This window comes from Apus apus, chromosome 2 (assembly GCF_020740795.1).
Source record: "Apus apus isolate bApuApu2 chromosome 2, bApuApu2.pri.cur, whole genome shotgun sequence".
Classification (NCBI taxonomy): domain Eukaryota; kingdom Metazoa; phylum Chordata; class Aves; order Apodiformes; family Apodidae; genus Apus; species Apus apus.
Genome location: NC_067283.1, coordinates 23,324,645 through 23,347,297, shown reverse-complemented (window position 1 = coordinate 23,347,297; position 22,653 = coordinate 23,324,645). Strand labels below are relative to the sequence as shown.

Sequence of the window (22,653 nt, the reverse complement as noted above, 5' to 3'; positions counted from 1 at the left end):
AGAAAATATCCCTTGGCTGCTGTTTTCCAGGCTTTATCTAACTGCTGAAATATTTCTTTTGTTCAAACTGATAAAGATCAGCTAAGAATTTTGTGCAAAAGAATGGGAGAAGTATTTACCCACACAGCTGCTCTTATTTAGTCAATTTTCTGAACTGTGAGGGGACCAGATTTTCTCTTGGCATTTCACAATCTCTATCATATGAGTTAACATACTGTTTCAGTTGGACACTCATCTTTTTCTTGGTACTGTGTAATTCCTGGCTTGTCAGCACTTCAGCCTTTCTTCCCCCTGCTGCAGCCTTAGATTTGGTTCAGAATGCTATATAGCTATGAAAAAATGTAGTACATACACCTCACATATCTCTGTTCTGATTATTTTCAATATAAAGTGCTAATATATTTTTTTCCTGAAATCTACTGAATTCAGGAATCCTAATACCAAAACATCTTGCTGTACCTTTGTTGTATCTTCCTCTCTCCATCACCTTAATTCAGGCTAGTTAAAAAGAAACGGTATCTGTATCTAGTTATTTTCCAGGAGTTTTGTGCAGTATCAGTTCTATACCATTGCAAAAAAGAAATTCCTTCTATTCTTTCATATGCAATATAAAATTCCCATTTTTAAACATAGGAATGTACCATTCCTGCACACGTGATAGAATTACTTAACCTGGAACCTGGATTGTAGCAATTACTTACATTTTGCTCCTTTGAAGAAGTTAAGATACAGAGAAGTTAGGGTTCATTACTATGTTACTTAGTTTCACAATATAGACTCACCCCTATTGCCTAAAGCAGAGAACCTTTGTTTCAGAAAGCAGCAGCATTACAATTGTTTGTTCCAGTGTACACAGCATCCTACCCAAATCTCCTTGCCTGTGGTGTGATGTCTCTTTGCTTGTGATCTGTGATGTTGAGAATTCAGGAGTTTATGAATGTCTACCTTTACACACCAGACATTTTCAAAACAACTCTGATCAAATCCATGTTTTGATTTACAGATCATCTCTAAGCAGTGGGTGACAGATTTGCTTGCTGCGGGCTCATATACCAAGTGGGGCTTCCTATTTAAACATGACATCCAAATTTCTGGTGTTTTCCTCCGTTCCTGTGCCAAGGAAAGGGAAGTCCTGCCTTCTGCTACATTCTCCTCTCTCATGTTCAGTCACAGTTCTGCACTTACCCAACAAGAGACACAAAATACATGGTGGTTGGGCACAGAATATATTTTCAGGAAATACAATAATCACTTTAAGTCATACAGAAAAAGCTTGCCCTAGTTTTGCTGGGACAGAATAAAATCATTTTTCTGTTTAGAGAAACTGTAGTTTTGAGAGGGTACAGAGTCCAGTTCTGTGAGAACAGAAGAGATAAGGTGCATTGTTTTGTTTATCCCCAGCTCTGGTATGTGAGTTTCTGTAGTGGCCAAGGTCAAAGGTAGTTTTGAACTATGCAGGTGCAGTGGGCTGGGAGGGGTGAAGCCCAGGCCAGCCAACAAAAGCTGGCCAACCCAAGTATTCCTTACCATAAATGTCACCCTCCTTATATATCTGGAAGTTTGTGGGGATGTTTTTTTAATTCTACCATGGCTATCTTCCAGAGAGGGTCCCATCCATCTTGTCACTTGTCCCAGACCTGAGGTCTCCTCCTCCACTTGCCGTGACCATCATGTTCTCACTGGAACTGTTGTGCTGGCAGTGTTGGCATCCAGCCTTCACTGATAGAATGGTGCAGCTTGCAACTACTGTCAGGAGCTGAGTATAACTTTGTATCATATATTAGTACTGGGGTTAATATTAGTTCATTATTATTACTCTATTACATCTGTGTTCATTTCAACCCACAGGTCTCCTTTCCTTTTCTTGATTCCCCTTCTTGGGTGGGGCTGGGTGATAGAACAACTGTCCAAACTATAACAGAGCTCAAATAAACAAATTAATAGCATTCAGCCATTAGGAACTTGTGATTATTCGTGTTAGGAGAAAATGTGGCTGCTGGGCACAGAAATAAACCAAAGAAAACATGCTGAATTGCTACAGTAGAGGACTATCAATAACAAAATGAAATGCAAAACATTTTAAAAATAGCTGTGAGAAAAAATAATTTCCAGGACCAACCCAGGAAACATGGTCGATTTCAGTTTGCTAATTTGCAATAGTGTTCAACCAAATTGCGTCATTGGCTGTGTTGTTTGTTATAGACCATACAGAAGCTTCTACACACCTTCATGCCATCTCTGGTGCCCTACTTAAAAAACGAGGTGTCATCTGAGACATTGCTTGGTAAAAGACATCTACTGCAGGGCTGCTGTGGCTATCTGGACCTAAAGAACTGACTTATCCCAGGCTAGGAAAGCAGAGAGAAGAGCCTAGAATTCTTCAGGGAACAGGGCTGCTCATGAAACAAAGACAGCTATGATGCATAGAAAGGGTCAAAAAAAAAAAAAAAAAAAAAAAGGACCATTTTCTAGGGATAGAAACTATCAAAGGATACCTTTCTTCTCAAAACATTTTAATTTACTTAGCTAACTTGAGAGTCAAACTCAAAAGCTGCAGGGTTTTTTGTACTTCAATATGCATTAATGTTATCTATTTAATAAGACCTTTCCAATTATTTTCCCACGTTTTAAACTGACAAGTCTCTGTGATGGATTTGAATCTTACCATGAAATCTAGTCCAAGCAAATTCTGTGCTGTCCAGTGTTCAACATCTCCTCCAGGAGCTCTAAGCAGATTAGTGCTGAGAGCCTGAGAGAATTATAGCTCTCAGATGACTTCTCAAGTGAGGCATACAGTCATCAGCCACTAAGATTAGTCATTCTCAAGGTTCTCATAACTCTTTGGCTAATTAAGGTGCAGCCACATGGCATTTGAAAGGGTATGTGCACACTAACTGGAACAGATGTGCCATTATGAATTATGAACTCTGTAACCCAGCAGCAGCTGACAAAAGAACTGCTGAAAGTCCCACCAGCACCTCAGTATTTGCTGTGGTGCCAGAAACCTCATGTGTTGTGGATGCCTGTGGGCCACCAAGCTTGCAGAGTCAGCTCTTTCCCAGTCATTAGGCTGACCCTCAGAATTATTTACAAGGGAAATGTCCTCACTTCTGCAGTTGTGGAGATCAACAGCATTTAGTCAGAATTACATTTGCAGGTCAGATCTGAAGGTGCCTGTACCTCAAGTTTAAAAAAAGAACAGAAAGGTGAATATTTTTTGTATGCCAGGGCTTACCTTCTCAAGGCCTTCACGGGGAGATGTATAATCAAATCAAGCAGCATAGGCAACCACAGAAGGCAGCCAAATTTGTGCAGTGATTTATCAGCAGCTGTACTTTAAAATTGCCCTCCCACTGAGCCTATTTTTTGAGAACATAATTCCTTGTCAGCTGCTTCCTAAGGTGATACTTCTGACAGGAAATTCAACCTGTCTATAGAACACCTCATCACAGCAGTAGACAGAACCTGAGCATTTTATTGTTGCTGACTTCATCAAAGAGTGAAAACAGTGCAATAATGGTAATCCATGGTAAGTCTTCAGAGGTAACACTAAACCATTCTGATCTAACCTATAAAACTAATGCAAATGTTAATATTTAGTACATTCACCCATTCAAAAATTAGCTCTGATCCTTACTAATATCCTTATCAGTTGAGATTTCTTTAGACATACATAGCTTAAAGCAGTATCACCTTAAAATTAAATTAAAAGTAATTTTTTTTCTTGATTGCTGTTTTTTCCTTGCCATACCTCCTTTTTCTGAGTGAGGAGGACATGAGAGAAAAGGGAACAAACTTCTGAAACATTATTTTTGCCTTGCTAATAAATGTTTGATGTTTTTTCTCAAAATGCAGCATTTTTCAATGTCTACAATTGATAAACGCAATCTACCTTAAAAAAATATCAGAACTAACAGTGTCTTCAAATGTATAATGTTCCTTAAATAAGAAAGCAAAGGTCTCAAAATAAGGCTTCATGAAGAATCTACCTAAGGCTGCCATCTTGCCCTTCTACTTCCACTCAAGCATTCCCGCTGCCTCCCTCATGTTGGTGACAGAGCTTGTGACCAGGAGGCAGACCAGATTAGCCACCTGGGAGGCTACAGAATAAGTAAGCAGAGAAGAGATATAGGGGAAAAAAAAATAAATATATATATAAAAAAAATGGGGTTTCATCTTCTGGTAACAGAGAGTACTTACAACTGCTTAAGCTCCTCAAGAAATCACATGCTGAAGCCTCTAGAATAGTAGGCCAGAAAGTGCAGTAACTTAAGATACATCAAGGACCTGTTTTAGGAAACACAACTGATTTTTTATGTAACTGCTAGTATTTATTTAATCTCCAATGTGAATGTGTAATGATCTTACATACTTGTGTATGAATATATGGTGGCTTTGAGAAGACAACTAGTGCAGTATCAATGGCTACTGACCCTCTAACTGGTGGAGGAGCTGTAACATGGGATAGCTAAGAATACAGAGAGGCTGCAGGGTGCCAAGCTGTGGTGCTAACATGCCACCCTTGGCATTGGTGGCAACACAGCAGCTTCTGGCATGGCAGATAGCCAAGAAGTGGTGCTCAGCAACATTTGGTTCAACATCTGTGGTTCCCAAGGACACATACTGCTTGTGCAGTACTCATATGCTGTGATTTCAGTTTGCTTATCACATTCTGGGACTCTTTGGTGCTGAGGGAAGCTTATTCAAATACTTACGAGCTGTAATTACATATTTTTACCTTTGTTAGAACAGAAACTAGGACAACCATCCTGCTCTTGAAGTCCAGCTTTCTGGTCTCTCTCCTCAAAACAGTCTTAACCACTCATACCCTCCCATTTACAAATTCTACTGCCCTGGGCTCAGCCTTTACATCTCCTTGCAGCTGTTATGCCCAGAAGACAAAGCCCCCATCCCTAGCAGCCTGGCCACTACCAAAAGGAATCCTTTATCTAAAGCAAAATCACTCTCCTCTTTTTATAGGAAAAATAAATCCTAGTATTTCTTAGGATTAGCTTACAATAAAAATAATGGGATATTAAGAGTAATAGTCGAGCTTGCAGAAGGTGGCAAAGGTTGGCTTGGTTTTTTAGAAGTTTATTCTCCTGTTTAAAGCAGCACTCCTATAAAATTAGGGAGTTAAAATGCAGTATATAAAATATATTTTGTCTGTTCAGATATCTGAAACAGTCTGGTAAGTCTGAGGATCAACATCAAAAGATGTAAAGTCTTTTACATTACTGTTTTCCACAAAATTAATCAAAATAAACTGAATCTGTATGAGAATGTTTTATTAAAAATACATATCTTCTGTTTCACGTAAAAAGAACCAACACTGTTATTAAACACAATTTAAGAAGTTGGACAGGAATTACTTGAAAAAAATACAGATTCCTGTAACCCCAGAGCATCCAACCTTTGATTGCATGAGCCACAAATTAAAATCTTCCTATGGTGAAGACCCAGAGGGCCTGTCCTGAACACAGGGAAGTGCCCAGGAGGGGGCAGCTGGTCAGAGGGAGGAGCACTAACCACTCCACAGCAGCTGCTCCCTGGCAGATACATGCTGGATACCTGCATTCTCCCCAAATCCAGGGTGGCCTGTCACTGCCCAGTCCTGCAGCTGGGCATGATGGTAACCTCAGCAAGAGAAATGCTGGAGTGGCACTCGGCTTAAATGTCACAGGTTGGCCACCTCTTCTGTAAAGGAGAGATATAGCTCAGCACTTCCAGTTAACTTCCCTTCAGGTCCAGCAGAAACTCACACTAACAGCACTGCTGAAAGAAACCCAGCTGTGCTGCGGTGATACAACATGATGCAACAGTCTGTTTCATAAGATGACTTTAAGTGAAACCTTTGCTGCAATCCACTTAACTTTTGGATCCCCACTTTGCATAACTCAGATCCATCTCAGACTTTTAAAAAGACAATTTTAAAAGCAACAAGTTACCAGCTAAGGCAGCAGCAAATACTAATTGAATGTTTAGTGTATAAAAATCAAAGTCGGAATACAAAGAAGCTGTCAGAGACACCTGCTATTTAAAGTGTAGAGAACAAAACACTGGCTGCATTTACTCTCTTGTAGAAAACATGAGTTTCCCAGGCTGCCTTTCTTGCTCTGGAGATGTTGAAGACTCAGCTTCTTTTAAAGTCACCGAGAGATGTATTCATCATCCCTCCAAAATTATCAAAATGCTTTGTAAATTCAGGCTTATAAAGCATACCAGACACTGACTGTAAACTAACATTTACTGGCCAACTCACAGCTTAAGCAAGGCACAATGAAGAAAAGACACTGGAGCGATGAGGAAGCAAGCGGACATGAAATTACAAACCAGCGGAACCTCTGCTTTGACCTGATAAAGCATCTAAGGATATGGGCAGCTGAAACAGCATCTAAGATAGGACAACCAGAGTAATGTAAAGTGAAGTTCAATTTTGAGGTAAAAAAAAAAAAAAAGCTGGCTCGCATGTTATACATGTTCTACTCCCATAAAAGATAGTTCATCTAACATCATAACTTGTAAACCTAAGAGAGTATTAAAATAATGTAACTTTTAGAGAACTACCTCCTTAAGTGTTCTTTATCACCTAGTGTTAATTCCTTAGACTGCAATTTAATCAAGCACTCCACCTGAAAGGCCTGTCACATTACTGACAATGCTGGGGTTTCATGACAGAGATCAGCTTCCTCACCTAGTCCACTAACGTCCAAGGCCTACCAGTAAAGGCAAAATTACTCCTCTTCATATACAGTCATCACACAGGTTATTGCACAGGTTATTGCAACAGAACAAGATATGCCCAGCACAGCATTTGTTCCCACTTCCAATGCATGGAAAAGAAAATAAACTGACTTTCAGGATGTCAGATGAGTTTGCAGAACTGGAATTAAGGAACTCTTTTTGATTTTTTTAGCAAAGCTCATTTGTTCTGGGCAAATTTGTTCTGGGATTAATCAAATACAAATATTCACTGAGCTCCAGAATGCCACCAATCAAACTAACTTCCCTTACTGGAGTGACATCTGAAAACAAGATCTCAATTTGGCAAAATCTGAGCAAATCAAATACTTGCCTTAATTGTAACACTCTTCAACTCACTGTTACCAAATTTCCACGTAATTTCAAAGCCCATATTGAAAACCTTTGATCCTCAGAGATGACCTGTACTTTAGGAGGAAAAAAATTATTTTAAGACACCTCAGGCTGGGAATTTATAATCCCTCCTCATCCTTGTGAAGCTCACAAGTTATTCAAAATGTCATCTTAAAGAAAAAAGGAATGGGAAACTTTATCCAGTTTTAAGGTTACAGTATAGGAAATACTGGATTTTAAAGCAGCTCCAGTTCAACTTGAACAGTGTTGAAAAACAAGGCTGAGAAGGTTAAGTCTTAATCAGTAATTCAATAAACTACAGCATGAAAAGTCCACTAGCCATCTCAAGATCAACTCTGAAAAGCTTGAATGCCATCTCAAGATCATTGTTACCTGTACATACATTTTTAAAAACCCAACAATCTAGATTTTAAAATCTCTCCCCACGTTTATAATCCCTTAGAGAGATGTTGTTATAGCTTGTGTATGGTGTTCCAAAATAGTCTTTCCTAGCCTTCAGAATTATTCATGGTTTTCCTAGTCCATTTTGCAGTGACATTTTTCTCCAGAAACGAGTAACACTTAAAAGCCTACTTGAAAAATCCATGTTCAAGATGACCTTCAACTAAAACATTCAAGCTTCTAAATGGAATTTCTAAATTCAAGTGTTTTTTGTTTTAATCACAAAATAGATCCAATAAATTTGCTAACTTATTAAAAACAGACTAGAAATAAAATTCACAAAAGTTTCTAGTCTCCAGTAATGCACAAAATGTTATTACAGTACAGAAGAACATTATAGTTAAATAAGTTGGGTTTTTTCTCATAATTATTTCAAAATAAAGGGTAATTTGGCACTAATTCTATCATAGAAGGTAAGAAGCTTGTTGTGTATGCAATGGTAAACAATGAACAGTGCTACAGAACTGAATTAGTCTGCCAAATACCCTTTTCAGACATCACATCTTAAAATATGTATCTATACGAACAAAAACTCATTGACCCCCCTGCACCCAGTTCCACTGCCTGCATTTGCATAATGCACGGAGTGCAAGCATCCACCTATGTAGCTCTTATAATGGGATCAGAATCTAGTATTAGCTTATTAAATAGAAAAGGGGTTCAAACCTGCTTTTATCTCAGTAAGCAAAAGGATGAGTGGATACTATAGTTAGTGTACTGTCCCAGGACTAGCAGCAATTTTGTCTGCAGTAAGTTCAGTTTAAAAAAAAAGGTTGCTCAGAAAGTAACATATGAGAACAGCAACAGACTTGCTGAACTCAGGTCTCCATTGCTTTGCACCTTGGGAAACTTGACCTTACAGATGATTAAGCTCAGTGCAAGGCAGCAGAGAGAATCAAGCCTGCAATTTTCACGGTCTGAACGAGCACAAGAACTTGGCTTCCAAGACTGTCTTCTTAAGATGCATGTGTCACAACAGGAATGTCAATTTCCATGGCAGAGAGGCGGGAGCGTGCAGAATAGGGCTGAGAGGCATAGCTGTGCATGCTAGGGGCGTGGGAATAGAGGGGATGCCAGAAAGGAGAAGGTAGGCTCTTACATGCACAGTACCACAGAAACAGCAGGACGGAAGTGAAAAACAGACCACCAGCACTGGCAATGGCAATAAATACAGAGATGTCGAAACTAAAGATAGGTTCATATTTTCTGTTCAGATAATTGTTATAAAAAATGACCCAGACTGAGGGAGTGAGACAAATGGCACAGGCAAGCAGGAACAAGAGGCCAGCCACGAGATGGCAGCCTGCGCTGTTCACAAGGCATTTGGCCAACTTGACATTCGGCACGGTGGATACAAAGGCTGTGTTACACATGCCAATCAGGCAGAGAAACAGAGCTGAGACAGCAGTAAACATACTCAGTGGAAGGGTAAACTGAAGAACACGCAAATCCAGCTGATCGACAGCAGTGTACCACTGCGGGTCGTAGATCACACAGTCTCTGCTCCCGTCAAAGCGAGCGCACTTAATCCAGAGTCCAGTGTAAACAGTCACATTCCTCTCATTCTTGTTGTATGTGTACAGTCTCATTTGCCTCCAGTTTGGAAGCAGAACTGCTGCAAGGAGTCCAGCTACTGAGGCTGTTCCACTGAGGAAGGCCAGAACTGTTGCTGCGTGGACATCACGGCAGCCCATTCTTTCCCACAGAAGTAGTTTCCTGTAATTAAGAAGAAAAACATAAAAACCAAAAATCAGTAGGTGAAAATTTACGGACATATGACTGACCATATTTGACTTGTGCCAGGTTAGTAAACTTGTGTGGTAATAACTTTCTGCCACCTTCTTTATCTTACACACTTCCATGGAGGTAACACTAGCAAGTCCACACTGTAATAAAACCTGGGACTATTTCATAGACTGTAATGACTGCCCAGCTGACAGACTGCTAAATTTACTGTGTTCAAGATCAAAAAGGAACACTTTAACATGTGATTCTACACAGCCTTTCATCTTGTGTCACTACAAGGACTTTTACAGAGCCTGAGTAGAGAAGGAAAATCACTGAGTGAGCATGATTTAAGAAGTTCATGTCTCCTCAATTGGCAGCTCCCCCTCTTCAGCCCAGATGTAGTATGAGAGTGCATGTTCAGTCCCACCACCCAGCTGCACAAGTAAAACCATCATATTGCATTGTGCTTATTTCTCTAAAGTCACAAAACAATTCTTCAGGTACCAGAAGTTCCACCTACTGCATATACAGTATATACATATATACAGTATATACATATATTCTGTATTTCAGAAAGGATACCGACATGGTTGCAACAAAAGAGGAAATCAGATCTGACCCCTTTCTATCCTTCTGGACCTGAAACATCAAATACCTAGAAAACTTTTCAGATAAGGAACTTCCATGTATGCTGGAAGCAGACAAGCAGTAGCAAACTAAGCAGTTAGTCATCACTTTATTGTTTTATAGACAAATAAAGTCTAATTTATTTCATAAGAAAGCATTAGGCATGTATTTACTTCTTATGCCATCTAACCCTGAAAGATTGCAATAGTATGTGGGTAACAGTCAACTGCTGACCATACTCTTTCAAAGAAGCACTGCTGAAAAGAAATAATGACTACACTTATGCTAAAAATGCACCTTGTTCATCAAAAAGATGGCATTACATTTTTGCTAAGAACAGCTGAGTGGGGGCAAGCTACTGTTCTCATGGTAGAAACCTTTTCAGATAGTGGGTCATGAACAGGATACCTCTGAGTTAGGAGGACCCAACACTGATCTCTATCATAATTTATTTAATATTACACTTAACGTTAGCTGCAGTAAGATCTATGCAACCAACTTGCAAGGAAACGGACTTATAACAAATGAGCTTGAGGAGTAAAACTAACATAGCATCAAATTTGCTCTTTTCAAGCTTTTCCATGAAGAGCTTGCCTTTCCCTGGATAAAACTGCCATGCAGGCAAGGGCATACTCTGAGACAGTGCTCAACCAGAAGCAGCGGGAACAAGACTGATAATTTTCAGAAACCCACTGTTTCTGCAAATTCATTTGCAATACTAAATGATGAAAATGTGAGCAGAGTTAATGTAAGAAATGAGGTTCCCCCATATTGTCTAATATAAGAGAATGGAAAAAAACAAACTATACTATATCAATGCATCGTTATGGCAAAGACTGTGCATCCAAGACTTTGGACAGCATGAGAATATTTGTATTTTTCTATTACCTCTGCTGTGCCAGTTACATGGACAGAAGAGTTCAGTCTCTAGGTTCACCCTATAGTTGCCAGGTGTGTATAGGCCACCTTGCATACCTTGTGTTTGCTGACCATTCCTTAGTGCTTCTCTTGGGGTAGGAAGAGAAAGACAGAACACAGCTCACATTCCCATTACAGGGTATCAAGGAAAAGTGAATTTGTGATAAGATACCCATGAACCCCCCCATAAGGGGAAACTCATCCCACATGGTAAATACTGCTAGCTTTATAGCTGTAATTACAGCTTCAGTTACAGTTCCCTAATTAAGGCAGTAACAAAACAGATGTTCTCTTAATTAAGATGGTTCTAGTGTACTTACCAATGGTGTGTCCAAATCAAGAGAAACCTTAAGAACTTTTAAAAGTAGCAAAAAAGGTATTACTGGATCTAGGAGACAGAACAAGGACAAAGTCAATATCACATTTGTTTCATGCAATTCCAGCAACAGTGTTCACACTGTAATACAGAAATAAGGAATCTCAGATATGTTTACATCAGGTCAACTCCATCACCTTTCTACAAGTTCCTCTTACTTAAAAAACAAAATTCAAACTACTTTGTTGATTTTTTTCGTTCCTCCAGAATTTTTCGCCAGAGCACACACTCTCTCTCTCTCTCCCCATCTCTGTCTTCATGCAACAGATAATAAGTGTGCAAAAAGCTCCTTTTCTTACGGGTGTTCCAAGACATGGAGATGTTAACATCCTGAATTTTATGTTTATAGCAAAAAAATCCATGTAAAGTCATATAAAAGTATTATTTCAGATAAGCATAGGATAAGAGATAAAGACAGGTTCCACGCTGTGCTTAAACAGCAGGGAGGAAGAGGTGCAATGATTTTTTTTAATGTCAGAGAACAAAATACAGACTCCAAACTGTTTATATACTTGTATTTCTCTATTCCTTCCTGACTTCTACACAAAGGTTTAAGGAAAAAGGCAGGAAGCACTGGTGAGGCCTTTTCCAGTGCTGTCCAGCTTTTCCAGAGGAAGAGAAATGATACCCTTGTGTATTTTTTTTTACACTCACATCTGGGATCCACACCACAGAGACCCAAGAGCAGCTCTGTAGGTCGTAACAGGAAAATCACTTTTGGGCAGTGTCAGACCTAAGCATGTCATACAACCTAAAGGTGAGTTTGCTGTACCAATACATACAAGGACATAGAGTTTATTCTAAATGACCTGTATCAAAACCTGGAATATTATAGCATTTATATATGAATAGTCTTCTGGGGTGCAACACCAAATAAATTATTTTCTCAAGTCATCTAGCCAAAAGAGACCATACAGCACACACTCATGCAGGCCATATTTTTCACTAAATGAGAAAGTGGATTTCCAAGTGTAGAGTCCTCCAATATGAATGCTAGTGCATACAAGACACAGAAACACAGACACACAGACAATAAAATCAAGCATCCCACTGGATTTCCACTGCCAGGTTAATGAACCAAGACTGCTATGAGTAAATGCAGCAAACTAGCTATGCAGGGCTGCAGTGGTCAGAGTCAACATGTTTAATCTTTTTTTTTTTTTTGAGTTTGGATCTCAAAAAAGAAAAAGTATTACTGTATTACTGCACAGCTTGGAGTAGCTGTTTTTAATTCACTAACATTTCTGAGGATTTTTCAAGCTTTCTGTGCATTTAGCAGCAACTTAAGCTGAAGTAAATACCCTGATCTCCTTCTGCAGGGTCACACGCCAAAATACCAGGCAGTGCCCAGTAATCACCATAATTAAGTAGAATATCAGTACTGGCAAACCTGTCAGAAAACGTGTCAGAAAGGGAGCTGAGCCCTGCCCAAGGGTCACTCCCATTAAATGGTCAAAACCTGTGTCTACCAGCTGTCGTAATAAACAGATACAGAGCAGGTATGAAATATTCAACAATAACCAACTCAGAAAGATCTCAATTTCCGCAGACATGGAGTTTCTTTTTTTCTTCTAGCTGTTTGGTCCATCTGATTTTGTTCCCTGTCACTGGTGGTGTTGAATAACTAGGGGCCTCAGCCACTGCTGAACTAGTTGCCCAAGGGAAGAAAGCACACCTCAGCCAACACAGATGAAACCTTCTTGCCTTAGATTCCAGACTCAAGCTTCTTAAGCCCCAAATATTTAATAGCTGCAAAACTCAAGTCTTTTTATATCTGATCCACAGAGGTTCCCAATCCTAATATTTCTTTCAGGGACAGATTTTACCACAGCTCCAAGTTAATGTACCAAGAGACGCTGGCTGAAACTGGTTAAAAACTAGTAAATTATTAACTTCCCACAAGTTTAAAAAATTAAGCAAATAAAAGGCATCTACTAGAGACATAATTCAGAAATAAGTTCAGCCAACTTTGTTCCCTTCCATGGCCTTGAGACGACCATAGCCTGGAAACCACCATGGTTCTGTAAAGCCCTGCAAGAGGGAGGTCACAGTAAACACAATTTATAAGCAGATGCATTCTGGAGCTATGCACAACAGTATTATCAGTTACAAAAAATAGTATGATTTTTGGAGAGCTGACCACCAGAAGGAACAGACCAACACCTGACCTGCTGCAAGATATCTGAAAGTAACTGATACAGAAGCAGTGCCACCGATGTTTTCCCTGTAGAAATCAATCACACAGCATCGAGTTCTAGAATACTCCTATAAAATTAAATCCAGGCGTAAAGGTTTAGAATTAACATTCCTAGCTAATACATCGGGAGGTTCAAGAAAAACTAGCAGCACGGGTAATTATTTTACCAGCCGATGTGGACGAACCGATGACGCCCCGCCGGGGCCGGAGCGGAACACACAGCCCCCCCGCCCAGCACCCCGACAGCCGCTTACAGGGAAGGCACCCCACCCGCAGCGCACGAAACCTGCCGCACGGCCGAGAGAGACTCGCAGGAGGGCGGGGATGAACCGGGAAGGGCTGCAGACCCCATCTCCCCTCACGGCCTAGCGGCAGGCGGGCAGCCTCCGCGCACAGCCCCCGCCGCGCAGCGCAGCGCAGCGCGCCGGGCGGGCGGGCAGGCCCCTCACGGCGGCCGGGCGCTGCTGGGGTAGAGCCGGGGCCGGCCCGCCCGCAGGCCGGCTCTCGCTGCTCACCTTCCTGTCAGGGCGCGCTGGCGCGCAGCGAAGGCTCCATCGCGGCCGCGCTGCCAGCCTCGGCCCGGCCGAGCGGCTGCTCCCCTCAGGCGCTCGGGACGCCCGGGGGGTTGTGGGGGCTGGAGTCCCGCGCCGCCGCAGAGCCCGCCCCGCGGCGCCTGGCGCACTACAACTCCCAGCGTGCCCCGCGCAGCGCGGCGCGGCGCTCCCCTGCGCGGCCTTCCGGCGGGACCCGCCGGCCGCTCCGCTGGGCCTGGCTCGGAGGCCTGAGAGCAGCGCCAGCCCCGCGGCTGGGACACCGATGCTTGGAAGCGCAGTCCTCAAATCCTTCCTTGTGAGGGAACCGGCAGCCACTGCCCCCAAGCAGCCACTCAGTGGGAGGGCAGCTGGTGGGGACTAACTGCTTTGCATTTTGCTTGTTTTGTTGTTGTTGTTGTTTTTTAATTATTTCCTTCCTTCACGTATTATACCGTCTTTATCTTAACCCACACGTTTTCTCGCCTTTCCTCTTCCAATTCTCCCCAGCTTCGGTGAGCGAAGGCAGCAGCCGCCTGGGGGCTTCACGGCCGGCCTGGGTCAGCCCCCGGGGAAGCGCAGAGGGCAGTGCCAGGGCCTCAGGCCACAACCTTACACGTAGTCGTGATCCATTCGCCCCTGGGGCTCATCTAACTCTTCATAGGGACAACTCCACAAAAGAAGGGACTCCCAAATTATAAACTGGCACTTTGGAACCAGGATTTTATGATCAAGAGGACCACAGTAGGCACCAGCAGGCATAAAAAAAACACAACAGGATACAACCTTGCTTTTTTGTGCTCCTCGAAGTCACTCCCCTGCAGCCATTTATTTGTGTTTTCCTTTAGATCTTAAAAACTAACAGAAGCCCCATAATCTGATGCCTGTTACAATAGCAGAACTGGTTCACCTTAGAAGCATCAGACACTGGAAAAATCAAGACACTGGAAAACTGCTCCATCAGACATTTCCCCTGGTGTTTCTGATGTCCATGTCAGAAGATGAAGAGTGGTTGATGTTCCTCCTTTGCTACCTCTACAGGTTATATTCCTTCCATTAACCTGATCTGGCAAAACATATTCCAGGCATCATCAGTTGTTAAGCAGTGCTTTGAGCTGCACATGCTTTGGTCTTTACTCTGCTGAGATGGTAGCCAAAGTAATTCAGAAAAACCTGTTCTTTTCCCCACTGTGCTCCACACTCAAGTGCCAAAAGCAAAAGAGACAATGGTGGGGAGCAGAGAACAGGGCAGTGGTGGTAGAGGGAACAAAAATTAAATGGAAGGCCTGCATAGCAATGGGTTTATGTACATACTAAAAATATTAAAAGGCATTGGATCCAGTCAAGAATGCTAGCTTCTACTCATTTGTTATTCTTCTGAAGTCTGTAAAAGTAGCAGTTTCTTTTTCCGATATTCCTCATTCTCCTGCTCTGCTTCATCATGTACAGATTTTCTTATACGTGCTTTCAGTTCCTCAATTCCTTCTCCAGTATATGTAGATACAGGAATTATATCTTTGAATTCAAGTGTTTTTGCAGGAATCATTTCTTCCTCTAGTAAGTGTAAGAAGTCTGAAAAATCATATTGAAAGATTTAGTACAATCCCCAAATACTGTATCACTACAAAGCCCATAAAATTCCATTAAATTCAGAAAATAAACCTCAATAAATCACAGTAATAAACATAACTGAAATTATTAGAGAAGTATTATTCTCTTAATTAATCTTTAAAAACAGTTGCAGTCTCAGAAAGACAAGCACTAACATAGGATTTATACCATACTTATGCTCTCAAGGAAAAAATCTATTCCCTTCCTTTAAGATTAGTACAATGAAATCCCAAGCTCTGGAAATGAGAGATCGACAGTTTTAAGCCTTCCTGATCCTTATGCACTCCAGTAAATAGCAAGAAATTCACCCAAATGTAACTGCAAAATTGAAGGAAACTGACATAGGCCTGTCCAGAATTTTCATGTTTTGTTTTTTTTTCCAAAGTCACATGATAAATTGTACATACAGCAGTGTCTGTAGGGGGACCTTCAAGGGAGGATACCGTTACCCAAGATACCTAGGCTGGAAATTTACTCTCCCATCTCATAGTTGGTTGGGAAAGAACTTATAGAATAGATTTTATTAAAATATCTCCCCAACAGTGAAGCCAGCACCACAGATGCATATAAACAGAGCTCTAAACGCAGGAAGCGTTTTTAAAACATATGTTCAAATAATGAATTTAATATTTAAGTTTCAAACAACAACTTGCCAATGCAGAGCTACTCCTGATGAAATCGTATTACTACTTATGTCAAAGGTCATTAATGAAAGTTAATTTACCTTGAGGATTCTGTAGCTGTTTCATGAGTTCATTCAAGTTATCTTTTGCACAAGGCAAATCCATTTTATTAATGGCAAGAAGTGCAGGCTTTGTTAGAAGTTCCTCTTTGTACAGCTCCAGTTCCTTAAAAGACAAGTGAATAAGTATTTGTAGTTTAACAAGTGCTACTTCAATTTTACATCTCTTTTCTCGTTTGTTTAAATTGCCTAAATAGTCTTTCATGCTTGGGCAGCTGCGAGATTTACTCATGTGCTCAAGTTTGTTGTTATTAAAGCACTCTGACAGAATAAATAATGATCAGTGACTCAGTGAATATTTTTTTTTTATTCAAACAGAGATTTAGGCTAAACAGGCTGGAACATTCTGAAACATACCCCTATGAAAAGACTGAGTTTTGTTCAGATCTATAAAACATGTAAGAAAATTATTTGGATCGTTTTCTGATTCGTAAGTATTTTAACATACCATGGTTAATATATCAGAAATAAAATAATAACTATTAATAAGCTAAAAATAAAAAGCAATAGCTGAAATTCAGAAGATTAATAATTTTAAGTCATATAGCTAGAGCAAGAGCTGGTAAACTTGAAATGACATAAAATGTATTATTTTTATGAGAAGCAATAGTAAGAGATGGAAGCACTGCATGTCTGCAAAGCTGGGGCCTGACATCTCATCTCCATTAGGCTATGCGGTAAGGGCATCAAGGCAGGGACAGAACTACAGCCATGTCTTTCTACTTCCTAATATGCTACCAGACCAGGAAACTGAAAATTATGTATCTTTTTACTTTTACTTGACTGTAACAAACATCCCTTAAGCTGCACAGATTAATGAAGGAACAGCTGTGCCCAAAATAAAATAGAGCGGTTTCACCTGGACAGTCAAAAAAAAGACTTAATAGTTTTGGAGGCCCCTAAGCTTGATACCTGGCCTTTTATCACAAATACAGAAGACATACTAAGATTTCCAAGCTCTTGATTAAACCTAAATCTCCTTCTCAGCTCAACACATAATCACAACTGTCAATTAGGAAGATGAAAACTTACCTTTGTTAAAAGCAATATAGTTTCAAAGGCTGTTCTGAACTGAGTCTTAACAGATAGTTGAAACCCAGAAATATCAACCTGAAAAAGTTGCACAAAAACAAGCTCAGTGATATTTAATTATGTTACAGTATCAAGGCACTCTCCAACAACTACTTTGCAGTAAAATGTCCACATATATGCCTTCATTCCTGGGTAAACAACAGAGGGCAACTGTACCCCAAAGTAACATCACAGACACTGGAAGCACGAACTGATTGATTCTCATACAGTGTTTCTCAAAGGTCTGATTTTTAAACCTCCTGTTTTAAGGGGCTCTTCCAGAAAAGAGAAAAAAAAAAAATCTCTCTCCATGCTTTAATTATGCTTGGAACACTTAACTACTCTAAATTAATTGGCACATTTTAATGATAAACTCTATTTAAGGACTAATTTATCATCAGACTTTCAAGCATTCCATTCTGAAAACAGTTATATTTAACATAAAACACTCACGTTACAAATTATTTCCTGAATTCCAACTACACTCCAACTAAGACACATATTATTTACTGCATGGCCTTTCATTTCAGTAAGCTGTAAATTTTATTTAACTTACAACTAAGAGAAGCTGTCTAGTTCTTTCCACATGTTTGAGAAATTTGTGGCCCATCCCTTTATTTGCATGTGCACCTTCGATCAGTCCTGGGAGATCGGCTACTGAAATCTAATAAAACAGAAGATTCAAACAAAACATTTCCAGTAAGAAAAAAATGGTGATTTTAAACTGTCAGCACCTACTATCACTTTATATAAACAAAAAAAAACAGACTAAAGAATGTCAGGAAGATCTGTTTTGAGACTCCCTTTACAACTATGTGTTTCTTGGAATTCTGCAGAGCATGAGTTCTCCAGCAGCGTGCTTTGACTGTTCCAAAACATTTAGAATCCATTATCAGAAGATTTAAACAAAATGCTATTATTATACAGACACTGTGCTCCTCATGTTGCCCGTCTATTTATTTATAGTTGTCTGCAAGTAGAAAATAGAGGGTAGTAATACCTCAGCAGAGATCTTGCAAAATTTACCTATTACCTGAGAATAAAACAGACTCTGAAAGGCAAGAAGATCAGGCTATCATGTTCATATAGAATTCAAACTGTCATTGAAACAGAAAATAAAACCTGTCTCTCATGGCTACAGACGATTATTATTCCAAACGCAAACCCCCCTAACACTGTTCTCCTGCGTGTGAGAAGCTCCAACAATTTGCCTTCTGCCTTCAAATGAAAGGAGATTTTGGATTAGTGTATCAGCTTCTAACCAGAGTCCTGCAAAGACTGCCACAATGGACAGGAATCTTGCCATTTTCTCTGCTGGTTGAGAGGGTTGTACACAGTTGTAAAGAAGAGCTGAGACAGACCAAAAAAGAGCAGAACGCTGAAACCCCCAAATATCTACTCAGTAACTTACAGAAAGCTAAGACAGATAGTGAAGGAAAGAAGAGCAAAAGTAGGGTCTTCAAATCTAATACCCATTTAGACAGCAACTGGATTCAGGTAAGTAATGCCCAAAGCCAGCACACAATAAAATCTCCAATATGCTAACTATTGCAGAAAGGGGCTTTCTCCTGTGACTGCATTACGCTCCCACTCATGTGTCACTCTTAACTTTCAACCATTATGTATTTCCAAAATATTTGAAGCCTTGCTTCAGAATTTTCAATCCAGAGAGACATGAGATACAGCTGGATGAACCACAGACTTGTAACTAGTAACAGGGAGAGAATATGTGCAACAGGGACAGAGTAACTAAAATGGAGAAAATTACCTAGAGAGTAAGAACAGAAACACCCACTTCCTGGTGGGATGTGTTTGGATATACTATGTATGTATGATCATCACCATGTTTTTCCCCAACTTTAGTTCTTTTTCAACAATATTTTTAATGGAGTTCATAAAGAAACTTGTACTCTCTCACAACAGCACTTGGTTCAGATATTCTGGTAGACAATATAAATGCTTCTGCTGGTTTCCATGATCTGGTACTAAGAAGACCTGAACCCAGACTGATTCACAGCAGGTAATTTTTTTTCAAAGGCTATAAACAATCCTCTTATTTGTAGCACAGTTTTCTACAATAAGTGACCCTAAACTAGGAGATAAAATTAATACACAAAAAGTTTCCCTTAAGATGTGTGCATCTCTACAGGGAACCTGACAAACTAGACTTACTTCCTTTAATATACAGTTTCATTAAAGCTTGTTAAATGAAGGCTTCAAGCATCAGCTACTGAATGCCCTGAAGATTAGGGCTTCAGAAAGTTAAAGTGTTTTTGTCTTTTCACATTTCAGACATATGCTTTTCTGACTAACTCATCTGAAACTCTTTTAGCATTCATTCACCTTTTATCATGGAAGTGATGAATCCAGCACTGCATGTATCATACACTTACGAACCAAAACTAAAGCACATCAAAGATTCAAGCTTGAGGAATAAAAATATTTGCCGTAAGCTTACATGAACTTGGGGTCCAAAACCTACTGGTAAGACTCTCATTTAGCACAGGTTCTCCCCTCAGTTCATACTGAAGAATGGCTTCTGGGTATCGCACAATTGTCTGACAACTTTACCTTAAACTGTGTGGAGTTGGGCTCACAAAAAATAAGGTGGAAGGGCAGTAAGTAGTTCCACCAGTCCTCCAGAGTTACAGCCTACCACAAAAGGAACTGGACCCAGGTACCTCACCTCTCAGGTATTGTACTATCCTGGTTGTTCAGACAATCACTAACACTTCAAACTATTTCAGCTTTTTATTTAAAAAAAGCCCAACCAACCAACCAAACCCCAAAACAAAAAAAAACAAAATAACAGAAAACTCTAAAAAAAAAAACAAACCACAAAAGTAAGTCAGAGCAAGTAAGTAATTTACTAGTGCAGAGCTGCAGGTAATGGACAAATCTGCCTTATTTAAAACCCATTATGAAAATTACTCTTATTTCAGAGCTCTCTTTATAGCCAATTTGCACAAAACTTGTCTCTTTAAGTAACAACAGGTGAGTCTCTGAGACAACTATTTTTTTATAGTTCTAAACTTAACACGAGTATGCTAGAACACAGAAAGCTCAATGCCACACATGAGTTCACAACTCTAAGATTGTAAAACTGGATTAGAATCAGAAACAAGACAAGGGAAAACAAGAAGCCATTTATTAAAGTGACTTGAAATCATATTACCATCATATTACTGCATTTGGCTATAAAGCTCTCTTCTTATTACTTTATAAGAGAAGATTCTCCATAACTTCCATTAGGTCCACATAATTGCATTTTACATGTATACATTATAGGTACACATATGAAAAAATATACAACTTTCCTTTTTCTTTATGTTAAGCAACATGACCGACTCGTTGTATACAACTTTAATGAACAACCAGGATGAACTTTCATACCTACCTGCTTATGATCTGTATACATGATTTTTCCTAGTTCAGGCTGTACTGTTGTAACTATGGCAAAGGAAAAAAAGAGAAGGGGAAGAAAACACAATTAACAAAATATTTAAATGTTGCAGGATTTTCTCACTTCTTATTTAAATTAAACAGATGTTCAGCAGCAGAAAAAACAATAAGGCAAATGGTATGCTAAGAATTACTGGAAAAGGAGAAAAGAAAAAGCAAAACAAGAGAGAATAAAATTAGACCACTAAAAAATCCAATGGTTCACCAAATCTTGGCACTGTCTGCAATTCTGTTCTTGTCATCCAAAAAAGGGAACAGAGGGGCTAGAGAAGTCTCGTACACAAAAAGGATTACACAGACTATGGAACAGCTTCCAAATAAGGAAAAATAAGAAAAGACAAAGTGAGACAGGACTCTTCAAATAGGGGAAAAATATAAAAAGGCAGCAGAGAATTGTGAGTAGTGCAAGAAGGTTGGTAGGAATTATCAGTACTTGTACTCTTGCTTTTTCATTAAAGAATGATCAGATGCCTAATGCTAATTTTCTGATAGAAAAATAAGAAAAATGGCATTTTTCAGTGGACAGATTCAAAACCAAAATCTCACTCTGTTGCATGAACAGGTGGTAACTATTTCCAAAGCATGAAAGATGCTTGTGCAAAGTAACTTGATGGTGCATATTCAGTAGACTGAGGATCTTAGACAACATTGATAGTCTCAGATGACATAAAATGGGCTGCACTTAAAATAAATGCTAAATAGACCCTCCTGCATCTACACATTGAAAGACAATGAGGGTGTACACATGAAAATCTGTCATGGTTAAAGGAACTGGACACTAAAACAAGAAGTTCTCGTTTTGAGATATTTGTTATAAAAATCTGTGTAATGTATTTACTGGGCAACAGGTATTCCCCAATTCTTTGTTACAAACCTGTGAACCAAGTCAAAGATCTCTTGCTCTCATGAAATATTCCTGCTCTAAAAATAAAAGTATGAACTTACACGCATAATTTGCAATCTCAGGTTTGGCATGAGAAATCTTGCTTAACAAGGATGATTTTCCTGCATTTGGAAACCTAAAAGGAAAGTCAGTGTTTACCCATGAATAAACACATGATTTCTGTATATTTTATTATCAGATACACTATATTAACTTATTCAAGCTTATTGCTCTCAACTAGTTTTTACAGTCTCATTTACTCACTTAAAAAAAAACAACAACAACAAAACAACAAACCCCACATTATTATGCTTTTATAAAAACTCAAATCTAAGTAATTTTCCTAAATCAAACAATGGTTCCCAAGGATGCAGGTAGGAGATGTGTGCAAATACATGTGCAATAGATTTACGGGAAAACTTTCCAAGTCACTCAGATGGAAATACAGCAGAAGCATCCAGATCTACTTGAATTCTCACACTATAGATAGTTTTGTAAATTCCATTACATTCTAAAAACCTGTCATACAAACAGATCTTATTGGTTGGATTTGCAGTCTTTTGGTATACAAACAGTGGTTAATGAAACATTCTACAACTTAAGTACCAATTACATCTATACTACAGTTTAGCTAAGGTAGTGAAGTGTATGTAGCCTCTGTAAGAGCATTTATATGGGGGGAGAGGAGAAGAGCAAGAGAGAGACTTTGTGCATATACACACACACACAGTTTTTAAGGCAATAAAGTTGTACGGGAGATCCTGAAATTAGGACTAACTGGATTTGTTACCATGTAAACCAAAAACTATACCAGTAAAGCCCTAGAATTGGCCTGGGAAGCTGACTGTTGTAACCTTTTCCCTTTACAAGGGATACCTATACCTGCATACTGAAACATAAATGTTCCTTAAGGGATACAGTAGCTTACACAGAAGTTTCTTCATGGAATAC

At 39.6% G+C, this 22,653-nt stretch overlaps 2 protein-coding genes across 2 annotated transcripts in view; both read right to left on the bottom strand.

The window, feature by feature from the left end:
* Positions 1-5,271: 5,271 nt before the first annotated feature.
* Positions 5,272-14,008, bottom strand: CLDN12 (claudin 12). Its single transcript, XM_051612204.1, has 3 exons — positions 13,919-14,008; positions 11,151-11,218; positions 5,272-9,273 (listed from the first exon to the last, which is right to left on the bottom strand). Exon 3 carries the CDS (start codon positions 9,249-9,251, stop codon positions 8,514-8,516), a length of 738 nt encoding a protein of 245 aa, XP_051468164.1. The 5' UTR covers positions 9,252-9,273; positions 11,151-11,218; positions 13,919-14,008; the 3' UTR covers positions 5,272-8,513.
* A 712-nt stretch (positions 14,009-14,720) lies between these two features.
* The window catches only part of CFAP69 (cilia and flagella associated protein 69), a 58,022-nt gene continuing 50,089 nt past the window's right edge, over positions 14,721-22,653 (bottom strand). Inside the window, 6 exon segments of the mRNA XM_051609742.1 lie at positions 14,721-15,505; positions 16,269-16,392; positions 17,319-17,396; positions 17,914-18,021; positions 20,755-20,807; positions 21,765-21,838. Of these exon segments, the coding sequence (XP_051465702.1) occupies positions 15,276-15,505; positions 16,269-16,392; positions 17,319-17,396; positions 17,914-18,021; positions 20,755-20,807; positions 21,765-21,838 (667 nt within the window). The 3' untranslated portion in view covers positions 14,721-15,275.

What these genes read in the sequence shown, in the direction of transcription:
- CLDN12 (XM_051612204.1), bottom strand. Translation starts at nt 9,251, where the DNA reads ATGGGCTGCCGTGATGTCCACGCAGCAACAGTTCTGGCCTTCCTCAGT.